Below are 19,805 nucleotides of genomic sequence, written 5' to 3'. Positions count from 1 at the left end.
AATGTTTGGGTTGAGAGAACTGGCACTCCAGGCCGTTTGTGTATGACCCCCTAATTTACACATTATATAAGAATCATTTTTCAAGGAGGCCATCATTTTCTTCTGTTTTGGTATTAGAGAGCGGATACAGTGGTGCCTTGCAAGACGAAATTAATCCGTTCCGTGAGTCTCTTCGTCTAGCGAAGCAAGACCATTGACAGCTTATCGGATTAGCGCTATTAGCGGCTTTTAGCGGCTTATCGGCTTATCGGATAAGCAGATAAGCGGCTTAGCGGCTTAGAAAAAGGGGGGAGGGGAAAAAAACCTGCAGGAACTCGCAAGACATTTTCGTCTTGCGAAGCAAGCCCATAGGAAATTCGTTTTGCGAAGCACCTCCAAAACGGAAAACCCTTTCGTCTAGCGGGTTTTCCGTCTTGCGAGGCATTCGTCTTGCAGGGCACCACTGTACTGGCAACTGTCATTGCCGGTGTGCTTAAGAGAGTGGATTTTTCATAGCACATTTTCTCCCCGAACAGGAGGCCCGTGCATGGGAATGGGAAGTCTAATCCTTCAAAGAGACACAGAGATCGCTTGAATGCTGAGTTAGATCACCTGGCCAGTCTCCTGCCTTTCCCACCGGACATAATAGCTAAACTGGACAAACTCTCCGTCTTGCGTCTCAGCGTCAGTTACCTTAGAGTCAAAAGCTTCTTTCAAGGTAAGGCTTCAAATCGTAATAATCTTTTCTTGGTGTCTGAGGGAATATTGCACAAGTTCTCAGAGACCATGTCTACCCAGACCTCTACCAGGAGAGTGGACCTGCTCCATGATGCTAGCGGCTTAGGGCCCTTGTATCTATGGAATCGCCTCTCCTGGTCTGCCCCGCAGAAGACCTTAAGGTCCACGAATAACCACAGTTTACAGGTCCCAGGCCCTAAGGAAGACAGACTATCCTCCACCAGGGCCAGGGCCTTCTCAGTGGTGGCTCCGACCTGGTGGAATGCTCTGTCCCATGAGACCAGGGCCCTGCAGGATTTAACTTCCTTCCGCAGGGCCTGTAAGACAGAGCTATTCCACCTGGCCTTTAATTTGAATTCAGCCTGATCTTTTATTTCCCTTCTCTTCCCTCCCCCTTCCCTTTTATGAAGATCACCTGCTCTGAGACCCCACAGCTAATTCTCCCCTGACCTCCTCGCTGGCCCAAGTAGGACTAATTCAGCCAGCTAGCCCTGGGGATTATCGAATTGATTTTTGATTTTTATTGTTATTCATGTTTTTATACAGTATTTCATGCTGCTTTTATAATTAAGTGTTTTGAAGTGTTTTAAATTTGTTGTTAGCCACCCTGAGCCCGGTTTCTGAACCGGGAAGGGAAGGGTATACCGTATTTTTTGCTCTATAAGACGCACCAGACCACAAGACGCACCTAGTTTTTGGAGGAGGAAAGCAATAAAAAAATATATTCTGAATCTCAGAAGCCAGAACAGCAAGAGGGATCGCTGCGCAGTGAAAGCAGCAATCCCTCTTGCTGTTCTGGCTTCTGGGATAGCTGCGCAGCCTGCATTCACTCCATAAGACGCACACACATTTCCCCTTCCTTTTTAGGAGGGAAAAAGTGAGTCTTATAGAGCAAAAAATACGGTAAATAAAAATGTAGGATGATGATGATGATGATGATGATGATGATGATGATGATATATGCTTGTTTATGTGTTTGGAGCATTTGCTGTGACACCCCCAGAAATGGGATGCCCAGGCCTTATAGGCTTTGCTTCTTGTGACCTTTGGCTTTGCCTACCCTTCGCTCAGCTGGATGTTTGCTGCCTCGCCCTCTGCCCTGTCCATCGTCCTACCGGCTATCCTGGGCTGTAGCTTCCAGTGTCATGGAGGAATTATTAGTATAGAGTGTGTTTAATACCACTGAATTCATACTTCTGATTAGATGTGCATAGCATTGCATTGTGCAAGGCTAGCTGCATCTGAACAATTAAATCTTGGTTAAATAAGTAGGTAATAAGCCACAATATGCGTGACTACAGGCTCTCGCACGCTGCAAACAAGGCTGGGAGCTGCAGTCAACTTCCTGCCGCATTGGAATTGGGGAACTACGATGAATAGCTTTCAAACAAGCCCCAAGTATGAAACCATGGTTTAAAGTTTGCCTCTCAATCTTAGCTTGTTTAGAAGACATTAACCACAGTTTCTGGTTCAGACATAACAGGAAGTTATGGTTACTGAGGTTTCCTGGCTTGCTTTGCCACTTGCACGAAAGGAAGAGCAAAGCAGGGGCGCCGACTTATAAAAAATATTGGGGGGGGCGGGGGCCCATGCCGACTTATAAAAAATATTGGGGGGGCCCAAGACCTCCAAACCGCTGCTGCTGGGGGAACGAAAGGGGCGAGCCCCGGGCTGCCCCGACTTAAGTGAACCTGTGAGGGCCCGCCCTTTGCGGCAGCCAATTGGCTGCCGCCGTGGGCGGTGAATATTAATGAGCTAGGGGGAATCCCCGCTTCTCGCGGGGCTGACGCCAGCCCCACGAGATTGTTGATGGGTCGAGAGCCCGCAACCCCACCCCCTCTCTAGATCGGGAGTGGCTTTGTTTTAACTCATTACTGAATGTATTTTTAAAGGTAACTATCGTCAAACAAGGAAAATAAAAAATACCAACATAATTTTGTGATTTTACAAAGCATAATATAACTAATAATTTTCTTAAATTATTGGGGGGGCTGAGCCCCCCCAAACGAATTTTTTGAGGGGGCTCGGGCCCCCTCAGGCCCCATGGAGTCGGCGCCTATGGAGCAAAATGGCTGCATGCTGCAGGTCATGCATATTTCATATTATTATGCTGGGATTTGATAATCTGTGGCTGCCGAATAACAACGTGCGCAACTGAAACTGGGCAGATTTTTTATAAAAGCCGTGCAGTGTGGACAGAGGGGTCATCATGCCCTGTACTAAAAGGTTCCTGTAAAGATCGCTCTGCTGATCTGTGAAGTGCATTGAATACTTGGAAGTGCTATATATGTTTGTGTCCTCTTATTAAAGTTTGTAAGTGAGAGCACTTGATAATGTGAGCCACAACCTGCGGTATGGAGTGTGTGTGTGTCTGTCTGTTTGAAGAAGCACAGTACACACACAGGTTTGCTTGGTTTTTATATTAATATTCACATTTCTAAGTTGCTTTTTGAGAACTTTTAGACAAAAGTGCCTTACAACCTGTTACAAAATTATACTGGAAAATAAGACGACCGTAATTACAATTTTAAAAACCTCACAATTAACTAATACGGCTGCTTAAAAACCAAATTTAAAAATCGCATTGCAAACAAAACAAGCAGTGGCATGTACACATGCACACATCCTAGTAGCCATCTTCAGGGCTGGCCCACCCATGAGGAAAGGGGGGGCAACCTCCTCAGGCAGCAGAAACCACAATGGCTGCAGCGTGTTCCTTGGAGGTTGGATCTGCCGCCTCCTCGGCTGCTCCCATCCAGTGCCACCACTTGGCAAATAGGAGCCACTACAGTGGTACCTCAGGTTACAGATGCTTCAGGTTACAGACTCCGCTAACCCAGAAATAGTACCTCGGGTTAAGAACTTTGCTTCAGGATGAGAACAGAAATTGCATGGCGACAACGGGAGGCCCCATTAGCTAAAGTGGTACCTCAGGTTAAGAACAGTTTCAGGTTAAGAATGGACCTCCGGAACGAATTCAGTTCTTAACCTGAGGTACCACTGTACTGGTCTCCTCCCACCCTTGTTCCCAATGTAGAGCTTTATTCCTCCTTCGTTTCTGATGCAGATGTTCACTCACACCTTCTTCCCTGGCAGGAGGGCACCATTTTGAGGTTTGCCTCGGGTGCCAAATTGTCTTGGGCTGGTCCTGGGTACCCTAGACCAAAGGCCTTTTAGAGTTATACAGTTCTTGTCAGATAGTGATGAACCAACAGCCATGGAGCCAGTTCAGCCTTTCTTAAACCTGGGTTCCCAGATGTTGTTAGACTACAACCCCTATAATCTGACCACCGGTCCTGGTAGCTAGGGATGATGGGAGTTGTAGTCCAACATAGTTAATATGTCCAGAGTAAGGAGAAATGTCAGGGGATGGGACAGTTGAGGGAGAAGCATAAGGTGAAATTTATTGGGAAGGTCCTGGACAATTATGTGATTGATGGTAATCAGACTGAAGGTCTGATTATCAAAGCGTTCTGAGATAAAGACCTCAAATGCTCTGATCAAAGCCGTTTTCTGCTGTCTGCACCTGGGGGCTTAGTCAGGGGCTAAAACAAGGTGGTGAGCTGAGGAACCAACATCTCACCCAAACACTATGTAAGAACCCGTTGTGAGTATCAGGTCTGCACCCTCTCTTTCTTAAACATTTTTAGGGAAGGAAAAATACAGCTTAGAGATATTTCTTTGCTTGCATCCAGTGTGGCAAATGTACCTTTGGATCTTCCAGTGACTGTTGGTATTGTTCAATAGTTGATGGCTGAACAACTAAAAATGATTGGAATTAATGTTTGATGAAAGGGGGAAAGAAAATGAATCAGAGAGAGATGAAATGGAAAATGGAACTAGAGATTACTTAGAGGCTTCAGACAAAATTGATGAAAACCTGGCAGGACTGGATGATGAAACAGCAGAATTGGAGAAAGCAGATGGTGAAATGGAAATGCCTTTCATACAGAGGCTTGGAGGAGAAGGGGAAGATAAAACCATAAATGGTCATCTGGATCTGGCATTAATCATATCAATGATGTTGAGAGAGAGAAAAATCTTTGGAAAAACTTCCGTCCTGGCCTTTCTTCAGTTCTAGCAGAGAGAAAGTATTCTGCATACGATTTGGAGCAAATTCATAGAATGATGCTACTAATATGTATGGAAAAAGAATGGAAGAAACGTAAGTGGATAGTCCTAGAGGAGGAGATCGGAATACTATGTTAAACAATACAGGGAATGGAAGCACGAAAGGAAATGGAATTTGAATATATGGAACTGGGCATAAACTAAAGGATATATAACAAGAAAAGAATTGTGCAATATTATTCCAGTATGTGATCACAGTAGAGAGATTTTAACATGGAAATGGACAAAAGAATTTACTAGTACTCAATATGGAGGAATTGTGGTGGGAATTAATGGAGTTAAAATTGATATTAAACAAAAAGCACAGTTGACATTTACCAATAACAACAACAACAACAACAACAACAATTTGGGAATCCCTCTTGGACTTGAGTGGGAATGAATTCGAGACACATTTACGTAAAAGAAATATTGTTTAACAGAAAGTGGAGAAGATGGATATTACCATGGACTGAATGTTAGAAATATTTTCCCCCTTTTTATGTAACTAGCAGATGGAAAACTAGCAGAGGTCCTTTTATATTTCTTTATTGTTTCTTTTTCTTCTTTTCTCTCGCTCTCTTCGTATTCCTGCTTCTCTTTCTCCTTTTCTCTTTTTCTTTCTTTTTTGTTGTAATCTCTCTTCTTTGTTTTCTTCTCTTCTTTTTTCTTTGGCGTCTTCTGCTTGGGCCTTTATTAAGGTCCAGAGATTGTATACTCATGGAGGTGTTAGGTGGTTGATGTCCTCAACATTTGACAACCATAGGCAAGGGTGCCAACAGGATTTTCTAAATCCAATAAACTGTACAACTCCCCATCCCACCTGCAATCTATTAGCAAGAGCTGGTGATAGCACACACAGAGGCAGACTATAGTTCTCCATAAGCAATGATCTTGCAATTAAAAAATAAGCCAATGATTTTGGTTCCAGAACAAACAGAACTTTACTGTCTTGAATGTTGGAATGGAATGAGCTACATTTTGGCGCACTGTATAATTTAAATCAAATGTTCATTGATGTGCATGATGAGGCATCTTGCAGATTTAGAAACAATTTAGAATATTTTGTTAACGAAGTGTCTGGTGTTTCACCATCTGAAAATATTTTCAATAGAAGTTGAAGTATGCCAATGTTGACTTATGTGTAGAAACCTTACACGTCAGGCTTACGTAATTACAACAATATGTGCAATGTTGCCATGCACAAAATTATCTCCTGCCGCCTACAAAATAGTATCAGTTATGTACAAATGGAGTAAACAATTAGAGGATGCTCCATTGCATCCAATATCATTATTCCTTAACCATCCAAGATCATTCACCTTTCCAACCAATAGTACTGGCTGTCTCATCCTCAATCCTTAATTTAATTTAATTTAATTTAATTTAATTTTTAAAGTTTCGTGTCCTGGCAGGTGTATTTCCAGAATTCTTGTTAAGGTGCATGTATATATCTATTAATTAAAATCAGGACTGATCTGAGACAGCAACCGTTTTGGGATAAACAGATAATAATGGACAGAAGTGGGGATGAACAGCAGTGCCTTCCTGTTACCTTCTTCTCTATCTAGCGGCCAATTCATCTCTTTATGTTTATATGGTTATATGGCGTTTTCACCAAAAGTCTTCAAAATTAACATGCATATAAAATGATAAATCAAAACTTGGCAGGAAAAAAACAGCAGAAGCGAAGCAGCAAACCTGAATTTTTTTTTAAAAAAACCACCTACTCCAAACAAAACCATTTTCGCTGAACTTCAGAATGTCTGTAAAATGAGGTCCTAATGAGTGTCCTGGGGGCAGTGGCGTAGCGTGGTGGGTGCAGGGGGGGCCAGCCGCACCGGGCGCAACATTTTTGGGGGGCGCGCTCGCACTCGCAGCTCTCTGTCCCTACCTGGCTCACTCACTCTCTCTCACTGCAGTGCTGGCTGTGTGAATCCGATCCGAGCTGCCGGGTCGCCGCCCACTGTGGAGGGGGAGGGTGCCAGGCGTGCGTTGTGGTGCGGAGCGGAGAGAGAGGGAGGGAGGGACTATCTGGGGGAGGGACAGTGCAGCGGCCGCCCAGCGCAGCGCTGAGCGCGGGAGAGAACCACACCCGACCAGCCCAGGCAGCAGCAAGAAGAAGCTGGCAGCGGCGGCAGGTTAGGGGTTAGGGGGCGCAAATTACTTGCCTTGCCCCGGGTTAGGGGGCGCAAATTACTTGCCTTGCCCCGGGTGCTGACAACCCACGCTACGCCGCTGCCTGGGGGAGAGGATTGCAATTCCTAGGTGTCACCAACGAGAAAAACCTGTTTCACCTCAGCACTAGCTGAACCTCTTGGCAGCTTCTGAACATTGCACAGAACTTCCATTGCTGATCTCAACCGGTGAGCAGATTCATGTGGAAGAAGGTGTTCCTCAAATACCCTGGTCCCATATTGTGCGCTTGGCCAATGGCAGACTCCTCTCACTGCTGCTTGGGAGGAAGTCTTAGCTAGCCCTAGTCTTTTCCTCTGAGGTCTCCTCACGAAGAGAAAAGATTGGTTGCATAATGGATGGAAGGAAGGGAGGGTTTTTGGTTAAAGTTTTCTCTTTTCATGGGGACGCGGGTGGCACTGTGGTCTAAACCACTGAGCCTCTTGGGCTTGCCAATCAGAAGCTCAGTGGTTCGAATCCCCACGATGGGGTGAGCTCCTGTTGCTCGGTCTCAGCTCCTACCAACCTAGCAGTTCGAAAGCACGCCAGTGCAAGTAGATAAATAGGTACCGCTCTGGTGGGACGTTAAACGGCGTTTCCGTGCGCTGCTCCGGTTTCGGTGTTCCTCTGTGCTAGAAGCAGCTTAGTTATGCTGGCCACATGACCCATGTCTGCAGAGTGGACAATTCGCGACTGGACTTAACTGTCAGGGGTCCCTTTACCTTCTCTTTTTATACATGGCAGAATCTATTACTAGATACTAGGGCTTAAAACATTAGATGGTTGATTAATCCCCTGATTAAATTAGTGGGGTGAGCTAAAGGGTTGTGAAAATTTTTAAATCATTTTTTGCTTCTTGTCTATTCTATGAAAATGTCATGCTACAGACACAATTTTCATTTTCATATACAGTAAGCCTGCAACTCATGCACATTTAACTTGTGCGCATTTAGCTTTACACATTGGGGGAGGGGAGTTAAAATAATAATAATTAATAATAATATAAAATAATTAATAATAATATAAAATAATAATTAAAATAATTGAAAAGGGGTGGAGATGGAGGGGGGTTCCAGGAAAGATAATTTTGGCTTTAAGCGTGATCCCTGGAATGTAACCCCATGTGCATTGCAGGCCTCTATATACTTAAGGTGTTCTATATCATTTTAAAGATAATTTTCCAGAGTTTCATGATCTGGCAACAGGTTTTCAGAATGGCAATTTACACATGAGCAATACATGAAGCATGTCCTGCACGTTGCCTCAGAATTTCTTTAATTTTTTTGGTAAAGTTCAGTTGAAGACCTCTTTAAGAAAATGAGAGAATAATGAGCCCTTATTGTATTGATAGTTTTGCTTCCTTGTTTGGTGTACTGAGAAGAAATGTTATGTTAGGGACAAAATCAAGACAATGAAACTTAAGCTGGTTGAATGTGATATATTAGTTGCAAAAACATAACAATGAAACAAATGAAAAGAAAAACGAATGTGCTTTAACGCTATTCTCTTCTTTAAGTATACATGTTGAGATATTAAGTGTATTTTACATGCCACATTTAATGGGGGGCACCTTACACAGCATAAATGTGTTGTCATATTTTCATCCTTGAGAATTTAATAATTATTAGGGAAGCAATCTGATGCACAAGAAACGAATGCAAAACAAGCCATTGTAAGTTAAGCTGGAGTAAAGTTACACTAGATCCAAACTCCGTTTGAGGTGCCATAGAGCACTATTTTATCCCAGAGCTATTTAATATCTATATGCAGTGCTTTCCCCCCTAGAAAAATAGGTTCCGGTACTCACCATGGAGTTGTTGCAAGTAAGTGCCACACTTTTTAACAGCAACAAAACGAGTTGCTGCTACTGCGTATCCTTGAGAATAATCACTTGCACTTGATCAGGAAACTGCAATTAGTGCAGAATATTAGTCCAGAATATTGCGGCATAGTTGCTGCCTGGAGTAAGGCACATTTGCTCAGAGATCTGCACGGGGTTGATCTGTTACCAGGCCAAGTTCAAGGCATCAATATTAGTGTGCAAAGCCCTTAACAAGTTCAGGTCAGTTTATGTGCCCACTTGACAGTTTCAGTCTGTGGAACTGGTTTGTTAATCTGCAGTTGTTAGTTATTGCGGTGGTACCTACACACTGGGCCTCCCTGCCTGTTTACATTTTTAGATGGGCCACTCCAAACATGTTGACATCAGTGTATATTAGTCTCTTTTTACTTTTAATCATTTTTAAACGTTTAAATAATTTTAAGTTCTTATTGATAAATTTCCTATTTCTTGCAGTCCGCTTAGAAGTTTTACTACAGTCAAGCAGTGTAAAAACCATGCCTCCTTTAATCTTAAAATTCCCACAATTGTCGGTGTGTGTTTGAGGGGAAGAAATTGTAATTCCGTTGAGGATGGGTCAACGTCCTCCATCTTCTAGAAGGGCAGCTGGATAGCTTAGGTGGCCCAGGGAGGACAACGAGGGCTGCTCTCCCCGTGCAGCTGTCCCACTTTGCCTAATGAGGATTAGCAATATTTTGGGGTTCAAAGACTGTATTCATTGTGCGGGAAGAGTGGTTGGGGGACACATACCGGTGTCAGAGAGCAGCCCCCTTCATCCACCCATCATATTTTCATTTTCTTTCTCTCTCCCCATACCCCATCTCTCTCCTTGTTAATCTATCATCCATTCATTCTCTTCTGTTTATTTATTTTTGGCTTGGGGGGCCACATATAGCTTTTTGTGTCCACGGCTCCCTTGACCAACTACATTATTTCTGTGGCTCCCCTGTGGGGCTCAGGAGCCCAATTATGTCACCCCTTGCTTGTAGAGCAGGCAGCCCCTCACCCTTTTTCGAATAGCCTCCCCTGTGGAGTGTTTCCTCAGCCTCCTCTCCTTGAGAATCCTCCGGGCGGCCACTGCTGCCGCCCCTGGTCTCTGAGCTGCCCTCCCACCTGCCCCACAGGGGCCTGGGACTTGTCTGTCCATTCCCAACAGCAAAGGCTGGCTGGGCTTTCTCACCCGCTTGCTTGTTTAGTCTGAGGTTACCTTGGCTGCTGGTAACCAGCCCCAGAGACACCATTCACCTGGGGGACGTGTAGCCTGGGCTGCTGCAACAAACAGTTGTACAAGCCTTTGGGAGGCAGAGACACAAGAGGGCAACAGAGGAGGGAGGGGAGGGAGGAGAAACGGAGGCCAGTGTTGCCCGCATCACCCCTGGCCACCATTCAAGGCACGCCAGGGTGCCACGGCACCCTGGTTGAAAACCACTGACCTAAGGAATATTTGCTCTGTGTGAATAGTAAGAAACTTACTACTTCTTTGAAGAAGTGGAACTTAAAGCGCTCTAGATGTAAATAGTGTGGATGAAAAGTTTCAGAAAACTAATTTTTGAAGTATTTGCATTTTTGTGCTGGTGTATTTTTTGGAAAACACTTCATTGGGAGAGAGATTATATCACTCTGAATACTCCCCAATGCTGTATTGCTAATGAGATTTTTATGCAGAGCTGTATAATCACCACTAGGTGTCCTACCTGTAGTTGTTCCTTATATCAAAACAAGGTATCAGACAAGGTTATTAAATGCAAATACTTAAGAGTAATTTCTAAAAGGAAAATAGTTCAGTTCATTAGAAATAAGAATTCTTTAAAAGCCTCATGTGTTTAAAATCACCTTCTAGAAATCTTTCTGGCATTTTCATGAAAAGTGAACGACTTCTGTCTATCTTTTTATTTCAATAATTTCTATCCCTTTTAAGTTGTGTTCACAGTCACAGCTTACAACAGCTATAATGAAGATAAAATCAGTAAAATTGATCATATAACAAGAAAACTTACTTAGAATGTCTGCCAAAATAAAAATATCTTCACGAAGCAAGGGAGGTTCAACAGGAAAGGAGCCTGTCTGTTCTGAGCCAGGAGGGAGTCTGACAGAATTGGGCCCACAGTACCGAACCCATGGCTCCTGGTGGATGCAGGCCCTGTGTCCGAACCATGGAAGCTGGTGAGCAGTGACTTCCCCAAAGGCCTCAGGGATCTGGCAGGCATATAAGGAAGAAAGACGTCCTTAAGGCGTGCTAGAACCCAGTTACTAAGGACCTTTAAAAGTAATGCAAGAACCTTGAGCTTTGCACAGTAGCTATGGGCAGCCGTTTCAGTAATGTTCTGGCAGGAGTCAGCCTGCCCCCACCAACAGTCTGGCTGCGGCATTTAGCACCACCTGGAATTTCTGGCATCTCAAGCTGCAGCCCACCTTTCCCACTTCAGGGGCACCAAGAAAGAGCAAGGCTTTTTGTTGCTTGGCACACTCAATAACAGAACAGTGGTGTAACTAAAAACAGTGCCAATCTTGTAGGCACTGTTTTTGTAGACCCATCCTCTTAAACCATGCCCATTTAACAATACCCCGCCTCCCATGACCCTGTAGCAGGAACCCCCCACCCCAATCATTCAGTTTGTACAAACTTCACACACACTCACACTCATACACTACATACGCTATGCTTCTGTTATAAATTCATAGAAAATCAACCATACATCGGTTTTGCACTGTTCCACTTTTATTTTACTTCATGAAGGAAGGACTACAAAATGGGGAAGGTTTGATACAGGGCAGCCATAATCCCTTCACCATCCCAGCACATTCACAGGAGCCCTGCCCAGTTGCTATGCCAACCCTGATGGTCCCAGACAGAAGACAATCAAGATCACAAAGAACTTGCATATGGGAGTGGATTCAGCATGGACTGAAACAAAGGACAATGATCAGATCTTCCCTCTGGGGGCAGGAAACTGCCAACTCCCCTTTGTCTCCTGGAAGTGACTCATGGGGAGGGGGAGAGAAGGGAACCAGCCAGGTGACAGGACACTCAGGTTACCACTGCAACTCCTCCCTCAACCCCTCCTTTCTGTAATGCATGATGTTTCTGGGGGTGGGCTTGACCTAGAGGAGGGGAATTTCAAAAGTTTTTATAAGGTCTTGCACACCATTTTTCTGTGTCTTTCCTCTCACCTGCAAGTGAGGGGAACACCCTGTTGCAACAGTCAATAAAGGCCAAGCCTACAGGCTGCTGATTTGCTCCAATTTACTCTGGTTGGTGTCTTTACTTTTGTCCAAGGGAGCCCTCGAATTTTTCCGGTAACAACCCTTATTCAAAGGGGATGATAATACAGCAACTTTGCTGAGTGATTTTATTGTACCAAACTTTTGAGAATTTTGTTTATATGCCGATAAAGGTTTTGAGATTGATAATGCAGCGGTTGTTTCTTTCTTGGCAACGTTCTGAGAATACAGCCCAAACTTCTTTTTAATTTTTTAAGTGATAGCTTACACTTGGTGGTTGTGTACCATCGCAAAACCTGATGCTGGTACTTTGAACCTGCCCTTATTGCACTCATTTTCATTGCTGTGACGAGAGTGGTTCCATACTTCATGTGGCAGGCATGTTTGATACATGTGCACCATTGTTTTGGGCAGCACATAGAGTGTAGACAAACTGCACATCTGGAGGCCCCAGTGAGATGCATATATACCCAGATGGTTAATGGCATGTGTAAATGTATTTATCAAATCAAATCCGTTTATTGTGAGGGCCATGCCTGTGCACAAAAATCAACACTACAGTAGTTAAAAATATTAAAATTCATTACATACTATGCCAACAAAACCTTCTTCCCACAAGATAGAAAAGGAGGGAAAACAAGCAGCGAGTTAAACAGACGGTGAAGGGGTCTTTACATTATCGTCTATAAATCTTTCCCTGGCTTTCATGGCCTTCATCACAAAGACCGCTACCACATGGGTAATGCGTGGGTTTGCATCAGCTAACAAAAATTTTACTCTATCTTCAGGACTGGTTATAGAGTTGGGTATAATTTGCAGCAATGCTTCTCTAAAGCCCGAGTAAATGGGGCAATAGAGGAAGTAATGTGTAAGATCCTCTTTAATTTTCATAAGGCAAGGACATAAACGATGCTCTACTGGGGTTTTTGTGTATCTACCGGTCAGGTAGGCAGTTGGCAATGTTTGAAACCGTGCCATAGTGAAAGCTCTCCGAAGGATGGGATCGGTGATATCCACCAAGTAGTTGGCACAGATTTTGACTGCTTTTACTCGGGGGAACCAGTAGGAAAACCCTGAGTTTTTTATCTTGGTGGAGTCCAAAAAGGCGTCTTTTTCAAAGATCCATTCCTGAACTTTATCAGGGCTCCACAATTTGAGAGTATTAAACTCAGGTAGGTTGTATCTGGATAGAATGTCTAATAGGCTTTTATGCCAAGTGGTATTATTTTGTAATGATATAAAGGCTTGTTTAGCCAATAAGGTGTTCGGGGCATCTATGAGGTTGGTGAAAAAACGCAGGAATCTTAAGTGGGCCCTGGCAGACACAGAAGGTAATCCTACTTCCACTCTTAGGAGAGCTGCCGGAGTACTCTGAGGGAGGCAACTGGTGCTCTGCTCAGTTTCTTTTATTCGAGGGGAGGGCAACTGGTGATCCCAGCACTAAATATATTTATATTGTCCATATGTTTGGGGTTTGCAAACCTGTATAGCCGCAGCAACAGCAGCAGCAGCAGCAAGAGAGAGGTAGGCAAGCATGGGAAATCGCTGTTCACTCCTTCTCACTCCTTGAATGTTTCTCCAATTGCTACAAATGGTCTACCACCAAAGAATTCTCCATAGGGAAAACCCCACTTTGTAAGCTGAAAAGCAGAAGCAAAAGAGAAGGCGTTGCGGTGAGAGACATGAGTTCTGATTTGAGTTTTCACTTGCCTGTTGTGTGCTTGATGTGACTAGTCTTTAAATATACAGTTGTGTGGAAATTCTTAGCCATATCCTTCAGGGCTCTTTCTGAGCAGACCCTGTAAACTTCTTTGGGAACTACTTTTGCTTGAAAAGTGGCACACACATTTATAAAGCTAAAAGTGTCATAGGCACTTGCCACCAGATGATGCCCACCCAGTGCTTGATCCAGTCGTTGCCTTCTTAAAAGGCTACATTCTTTGAAAAGCTGATGTGAAACCCTGGGTTGAGTACAGAGATATGCCCAACCTGCCTAGGACATCAAGAGATGCAGCCTAAGAAACCAGGGAGAAGAGTCGGTGGAGGAAGATTGGAAGAAATTTAAAGACTATCTACAAAAACATTGTAAAATTAATGAATGTTAGAAGGATGTTGGAATGAAGTTATGTGGTTTTAGCAGAAATGTTATAAGGGTTTAGGAAAAAATAGATTGTTAATTGGTGAAAGGAGGGAAAGTAAAGTTACATTATATTAAGATAAATTACAGAACAAAAAGTGGAAAAGATGGAAAGGATTTGCTGAAATAGTTAACTGAACTAGAATACAAAAAAGGGAGGTGTGAGGAGGTCAAGGAAACAAGCAAATGAAAGACAAGTTATGGGAAGATTAGCTGTGGTTTTTTTGTGTTTTTTTCTTCTTCTTCCTCTTCTTCTTTCTTATTGTGATGCGTTGTTTTGTTCTTGTTTGATATGGTGTTTTTACTTTTTCTTTTTGTAACCTCCAAAATTTTTTAAATAGATATTATTTATAAAAAAAAAAGAGATGCAGCCTAAGAACTGGTAGTGTCTGCCAGAGTTGACACCAAGGAAATGTGGACACAACAAGATAGATAGATAGATAGATAGATAGATAGATAGATAGATAGATGATAGATAGATGATTGATAGATAAATAGATAGATAGATATAGATCACAGCAACAAATGTGCTTCATTTAACTGTTTTGTCTGTTCAGTTTACGAAGACATGTGATTGTGCAAGCATCATGCGCTATGCTTGCAAGGTCTTGGTAATTCACGACTCATAATTGTTGTCCTGTTATAATTATGTTACATGTTATGTTGATGTTAAACATGATATTTCTCATGTTTATAAACATTCCATTTTTAATTTACATGGTATTGTTGATACTGGTAACTTATGTGCAGCTATGTTGTTTTACTAGAGAAGGAAAGGTTTGAACGAAGGCATTATTATTATTACAGTATTATTATTATTATTATTATTATTATTATTATTATTATTATTATTATTAACATTAACTAGTAAATAGTGTAATACTTCTTCCAGGTATATTATTTGTATGGCTTCTTGGGGTATATATGATTCCTGGTATCACATTGATACAGAATTATTATTTTTTCTATAGATGAAGAGCTAAAACAAGTCTCAGTTGCAACTTAAAAAAAAAGTGGTTATGAAACTGATCTTTTGATCTGAGGAATAGAGGTCTGATCCATGGTAGACTTGCAGCCTTCTTCCCGGCTAAGACAAAATGTCTTTAGCTATAAACCTGACCTTCCGCTTTGGGTCAGTCACGAGTGGAAAATTTCTGAGGGAAAGATTCATAATCTAGTTTACAAAATTCCTATTATTTCCCCGTAGCTCCCGAGTATTTTGTATAATTCTCCTCCTGTTTATATCATTCTGGCTAACGTTTTTATACATTGAGTGATAAACATATGTATAGACAGTGGGGTTCAATTGAAATTAAAATCTGTGTTTGGAAAATTTGGAGCATTATACTAAAAACAAAGCCACCGACTCAAACATCTTCCACACTTCCTGTGTGCTTGTGAATACACATCTGCACACCAGATGATTGACAGACTTTATAGCATTTTATAGTGTTGATTACCTGCTCTGAGGAATGAAGATTTGCCTTGATGGAGTTTTCCCAAGTGTAAGTTTGCTAAAAGTATCTCACCCGGGGAGATTGAGCAGCCCTTGGCTAGAAGGCAGCATCATACGTCATGTAAGACAGGTCAATATTATTTTTTCCATATTGCAAATGGAGTATTGCAACAGAATGGCTTCCCTAAGCCTCAGGGCAAAGGTTGAATATAAAACGGGACTATCCAGATTCATAGTTCCGTTTCCAAACTGCAATACTATAACAGAGTCAGCAATGTCGTATATCCAGAATTTACAATCAGCAGGTATAGAACCAGTCTTCAGAAATGACATTCACATGCAAAATGAGTCTGTTGAGTCCAGGGAGAAGAAGTATCTTGATGGGTGCAAAATAGAATGGCAGGTGTGTTGCTTTTGTCCCCCCCCCCAATAAATGTTATGTTAATGTATTATATGTCCCCCTCTTTTTTCTTCCCTTATGGTACTTGTGTGTTTGAGTGATTATGTGTGTATTGCTGTAAGTTGCTTGGAGACCTTCGGGTGATAAATGTACAATAGGTTTAACAAAAAGAATTGAAATGGATAAATAATATAAAGGCTGAGTTGAATTGCAAATGAGTAGGATCTTGTTTATTGTTAGCGTTATTGGTGTCACTATTGTTGTAGTTGTGAAATACGTTGGATATTGCAATAGGTTATGCTTAATTAATTTGCTTAATTAATTATATATTGAGCAGTCTACTTGCTTTAATTGTTTTTTTGAATGATTTGGAGTTGGCCGCTGGCTAAGCAGTGAAGTTTTTATTATGTATTTCTTTGTTTTTTTATCTTGTATGTTTATGTTGTGAACTGCCCTGAGATCTATGGAGGAAGGGTAGTATACAAATTTAATAAGTCATAATGAATAATAATAAAGATTTTGAGATCCAATAATACAACTTGCAATCCTCCTGCACTTAAACTATGTGGCCAACCCTTTATCTGGATTCAATGGCTAAAGACAGGCATCGCCAGGTCAGTTCATGTGATGGCTAAATAAATTGTTCTAATGTATTTTTAGCGATAAAGGCCTACTTTAATCTTTAAGCACTGAAAAAACCATTTGGGTCCCAGATCTACTATCCTGAATCAAGCGCTCCGTGTATAAATGCTTCTCATTGCAGGTTTAGCCCTCATATTTGTGTTTAACACTTGGAACATCTTTATTTCCTGCACATTTAAGTGACTTTCTTGTCTTAGAAATGTTTCTAAGCCACTGTGGGTTACACTGTCAGTTAAGTGCTCATGTATGCAAGTTGTCTGTTCCCATGAGAGTTAAGGGGAACTACCCTGCGTGGAACTGTAATTTGCAAGTGAGGAGTAGCAATGCTTTCAGTATACGTCAAACTATTTTGACATGTTACAGCTATGTGCATATCTCCTTTCAGCATACTGAGCTTCACACACAATTTCCTTTTAGGCAGAAAAAGCTTTTTTAAAAAAAATCTGTTTGCATATTTATTAACCCGCTGGTCCCTTTGAAAGCTAGAGGCAGCACAGCAGAACACTATTTTTCATAATTTTTATTGTGTTGCAGGCATAACTCTATACCCCTTCTTACTATTCCTCGGGCTATAGAGTTTTACATATTCTGCTTACAGAAAATCCCGGCAAACACAACTGCTGTACTAGCTTAAGCTTTCTTCCATTCTGCAATGAGAAACTTTACTTGAAAGAGAGATTATTTTAATTTGCTGGTTTCCTCTCTTCCTCTAATGCATTATTATCTTGTTTTAAAAGTCCATTACTTGGGTTTTATTATTAGCAGACAAAAATACAGAATTAGGTTCCATTACATGAAGGCTTAACCTTCACAAAGAGCATTCGGGGCGAGCCAGGCGTCATCAATATTTAACAGCTGTTGTTATGAAGCACTTCTTGAGGGAATGTGGGCTCTCTGCTCGCACGCAAGGGCTTAAACAAGAGCCAGGCCACTGTCAGTTGCATGGAAAGATTGACAGTCTGTTCTCATAGCGTGACAGCAAAGCCTTGGTTACTCAGCGCAATTCTTTTATACCAAAGGCATGTTTTCCCCCTGGTGTTTCTGGAAAAAACCAAAACAAAAAAACACACAGCTCTGTTGGGGAGGAGGGGAAGGAAGCAGAGGGTGGAGTTTTCAATTGCGGAGGTGGCTGAGTGCCCAGCAGTTGCTCACATCCAGGGAAGATACATTGGCAAGCTCTGATCACGCAACCTGCAAAACGCTTGGAGTTGCTTATTGGAAGATGGTACCACCTCGTGGAAATATAAAGCTCAAATGGGAGAGCAATTTTGGCTTATTTTAAGGGGCAAATATTCAAAGGAGAGGGACGCGGGTGACGCTGTGGGTTAAACCACAGAGCCTAGGGCTTGCCGATCAGAAGGTTGGCGGTTTGAATCCCCACGACGGGGTGAGCTCCCGTTCCTTGGTTCCTGCTCCTGCCAACCTAGCAGTTCGAAAGCATGTCAAAGTGCAAGTAGATAAATATGTACCGCTCCGGCGGGAAGGTAAACGGCGTTTCCGTGCGCTGCTCTGGTTCGCCAGAAGCGGCTTAGTCATGCTGGCCACATGACCCGGAAGCTGTATGCTGGCTCCCTCAGCCAATAAAGCGAGATGAGTGCCGCAACCCCAGAGTTGGCCACAACTGGACCTAATGGTCAGGGGCCCCTTTACCTTTTCATTCAAAAGTGAAGGTTGTATTTTGCTGATTTCTGTATCTTAAATGTCTGGCTGTGCATCTGAAACACCAAAGAACAGAAACATTCAAAAGAGGGAAAAGGAGAGGGGGAGACAGTTACATGGGGGAGAAAAAGGCACTGCATTACTGCTGGCATTGTTGAGCCTGACACTGTTAGACACCACAACCCTTTATGCAGTGGGTGCCTTGGGCGCAACAAATGTCAAAAGAGCCAGCCCCGTGTCTGGCTGAGCAACCAGCCGCAGCCATGGGAGCTGCCACAGAGCTTAGGGGGGAGCCATGGGAGCCATTGAGGGGAAGGACACCCTTCTCAAGAGCACCGTGAGAACTGCAACGAGGGGAACACAAGCCTCATATCCCCATCTGCCTTGTGTCACCCTGCCAACACAAAGTGCAGGCTGTCTTTTTCTCATTGTGAACCAGGTGTTTGTGGTCCTGCAGGCTATTGAGGACTGATAATTTGGATTAGTTTGTTACTAATTATTAGTTTTAGTTATTAGTATTAGTTATTAGTTTCTTACAATAAAATTTCGGTTGCTCTTGTTGTTTTACACATTGCCACTTATGTTAAATATGTACCGATTCATCCTTTCCAACAGCTGTTCAGGAGAAGTGTTTGAAAAAGCACGCAGGTCATGAAATAAAGGAAGTTGACATGCTCAAGGAGCCTGCCATACCAGAAGGCGGATTCTTACTGGAGGTGAGTGATAGACAGCGTTTCTTGAACTTCTGAAACACAGGGCGGCAAATAAGACTGCTAAAGCGCCAATCTCTCATACATTTTTACCAACCCAATCGCCAACATTTACTTATGTTAGTTATGGCCTGAAAGAAAAAAACAAATCCAGCTTTTCTAAGATGCATGTAGCTTTTTGTTTGTAGTAGATTCCTACCCATCACAGGAAAACAGGTGAGTGACTGGCATGTAGGTCATCTTGCAGTTTTTGTGGCTTCAGCTGGGGTTGCCATCTGGTGGAGCTGACTGCCAGGGTGAATGGTCAGTGCACAAGTACAGGTTACTCTGCCTGGAAAGAGTGGTACAAAAGAGAACCGTTAACAAGCCCCTAGTGAAGAACCATAAGCCCGAAAAGGAACAGAGCGACTCATGACTAAGTCGGTCATTGGGAGTAAAGGACTCCTCAAGGGCAAAATGAAATACTTGCAGCTGGTCCTGGGAAGGGTCTGTGAGACCACACTATATAAGCCTTCAGGAGAGGTGCGGTAGCTGCTGAAACAACATGCATCTTTCAGCTCCCCTGAGTCACTTTACTTGCCATACCTGTTGACTGACCTCTTGTACAGGGGCTCAGTCCCTTTTCTCCTCACTTTAAAATGGATCCAACACACAGAGCTGTGTGCCCTAGTACAAATAGAAGGCCATTTCTCTAGCCTGTCTGCCTTTCCCATCTCTATGTTTACAAGCCCACATCC

The 19,805-nt window shown here is 42.8% G+C and overlaps 1 protein-coding gene and 1 long non-coding RNA gene across 3 annotated transcripts in view; one reads left to right on the top strand and one right to left on the bottom strand.

The window, feature by feature from the left end:
* The window catches only part of AHRR (aryl hydrocarbon receptor repressor), a 50,079-nt gene that overhangs the window by 16,254 nt on the left and 14,020 nt on the right, over positions 1–19,805 (top strand). For both annotated transcript variants that reach the window (XM_081836291.1, XM_081836292.1), the window contains 2 exons: positions 516–697; positions 18,974–19,074. In XM_081836291.1, coding sequence (XP_081692417.1) covers positions 516–697; positions 18,974–19,074 — 283 coding nt within the window. The remainder of the gene's footprint in view (positions 1–515; positions 698–18,973; positions 19,075–19,805) is intronic.
* Positions 17,140–19,077, bottom strand: LOC309327250. Its single transcript, XR_014150478.1, has 2 exons — positions 18,954–19,077; positions 17,140–18,414 (listed from the first exon to the last, which is right to left on the bottom strand). It is a non-coding gene; the product is annotated as an uncharacterized lncRNA (long non-coding RNA).

The sequence above is a fragment of the Podarcis erhardii genome (assembly GCF_964252035.2).
Source record: "Podarcis erhardii genome assembly, chromosome: 13".
Taxonomy (NCBI): Eukaryota; Metazoa; Chordata; class Lepidosauria; order Squamata; family Lacertidae; genus Podarcis; species Podarcis erhardii.
This window is presented reverse-complemented; position numbering and strand designations above follow the sequence as displayed.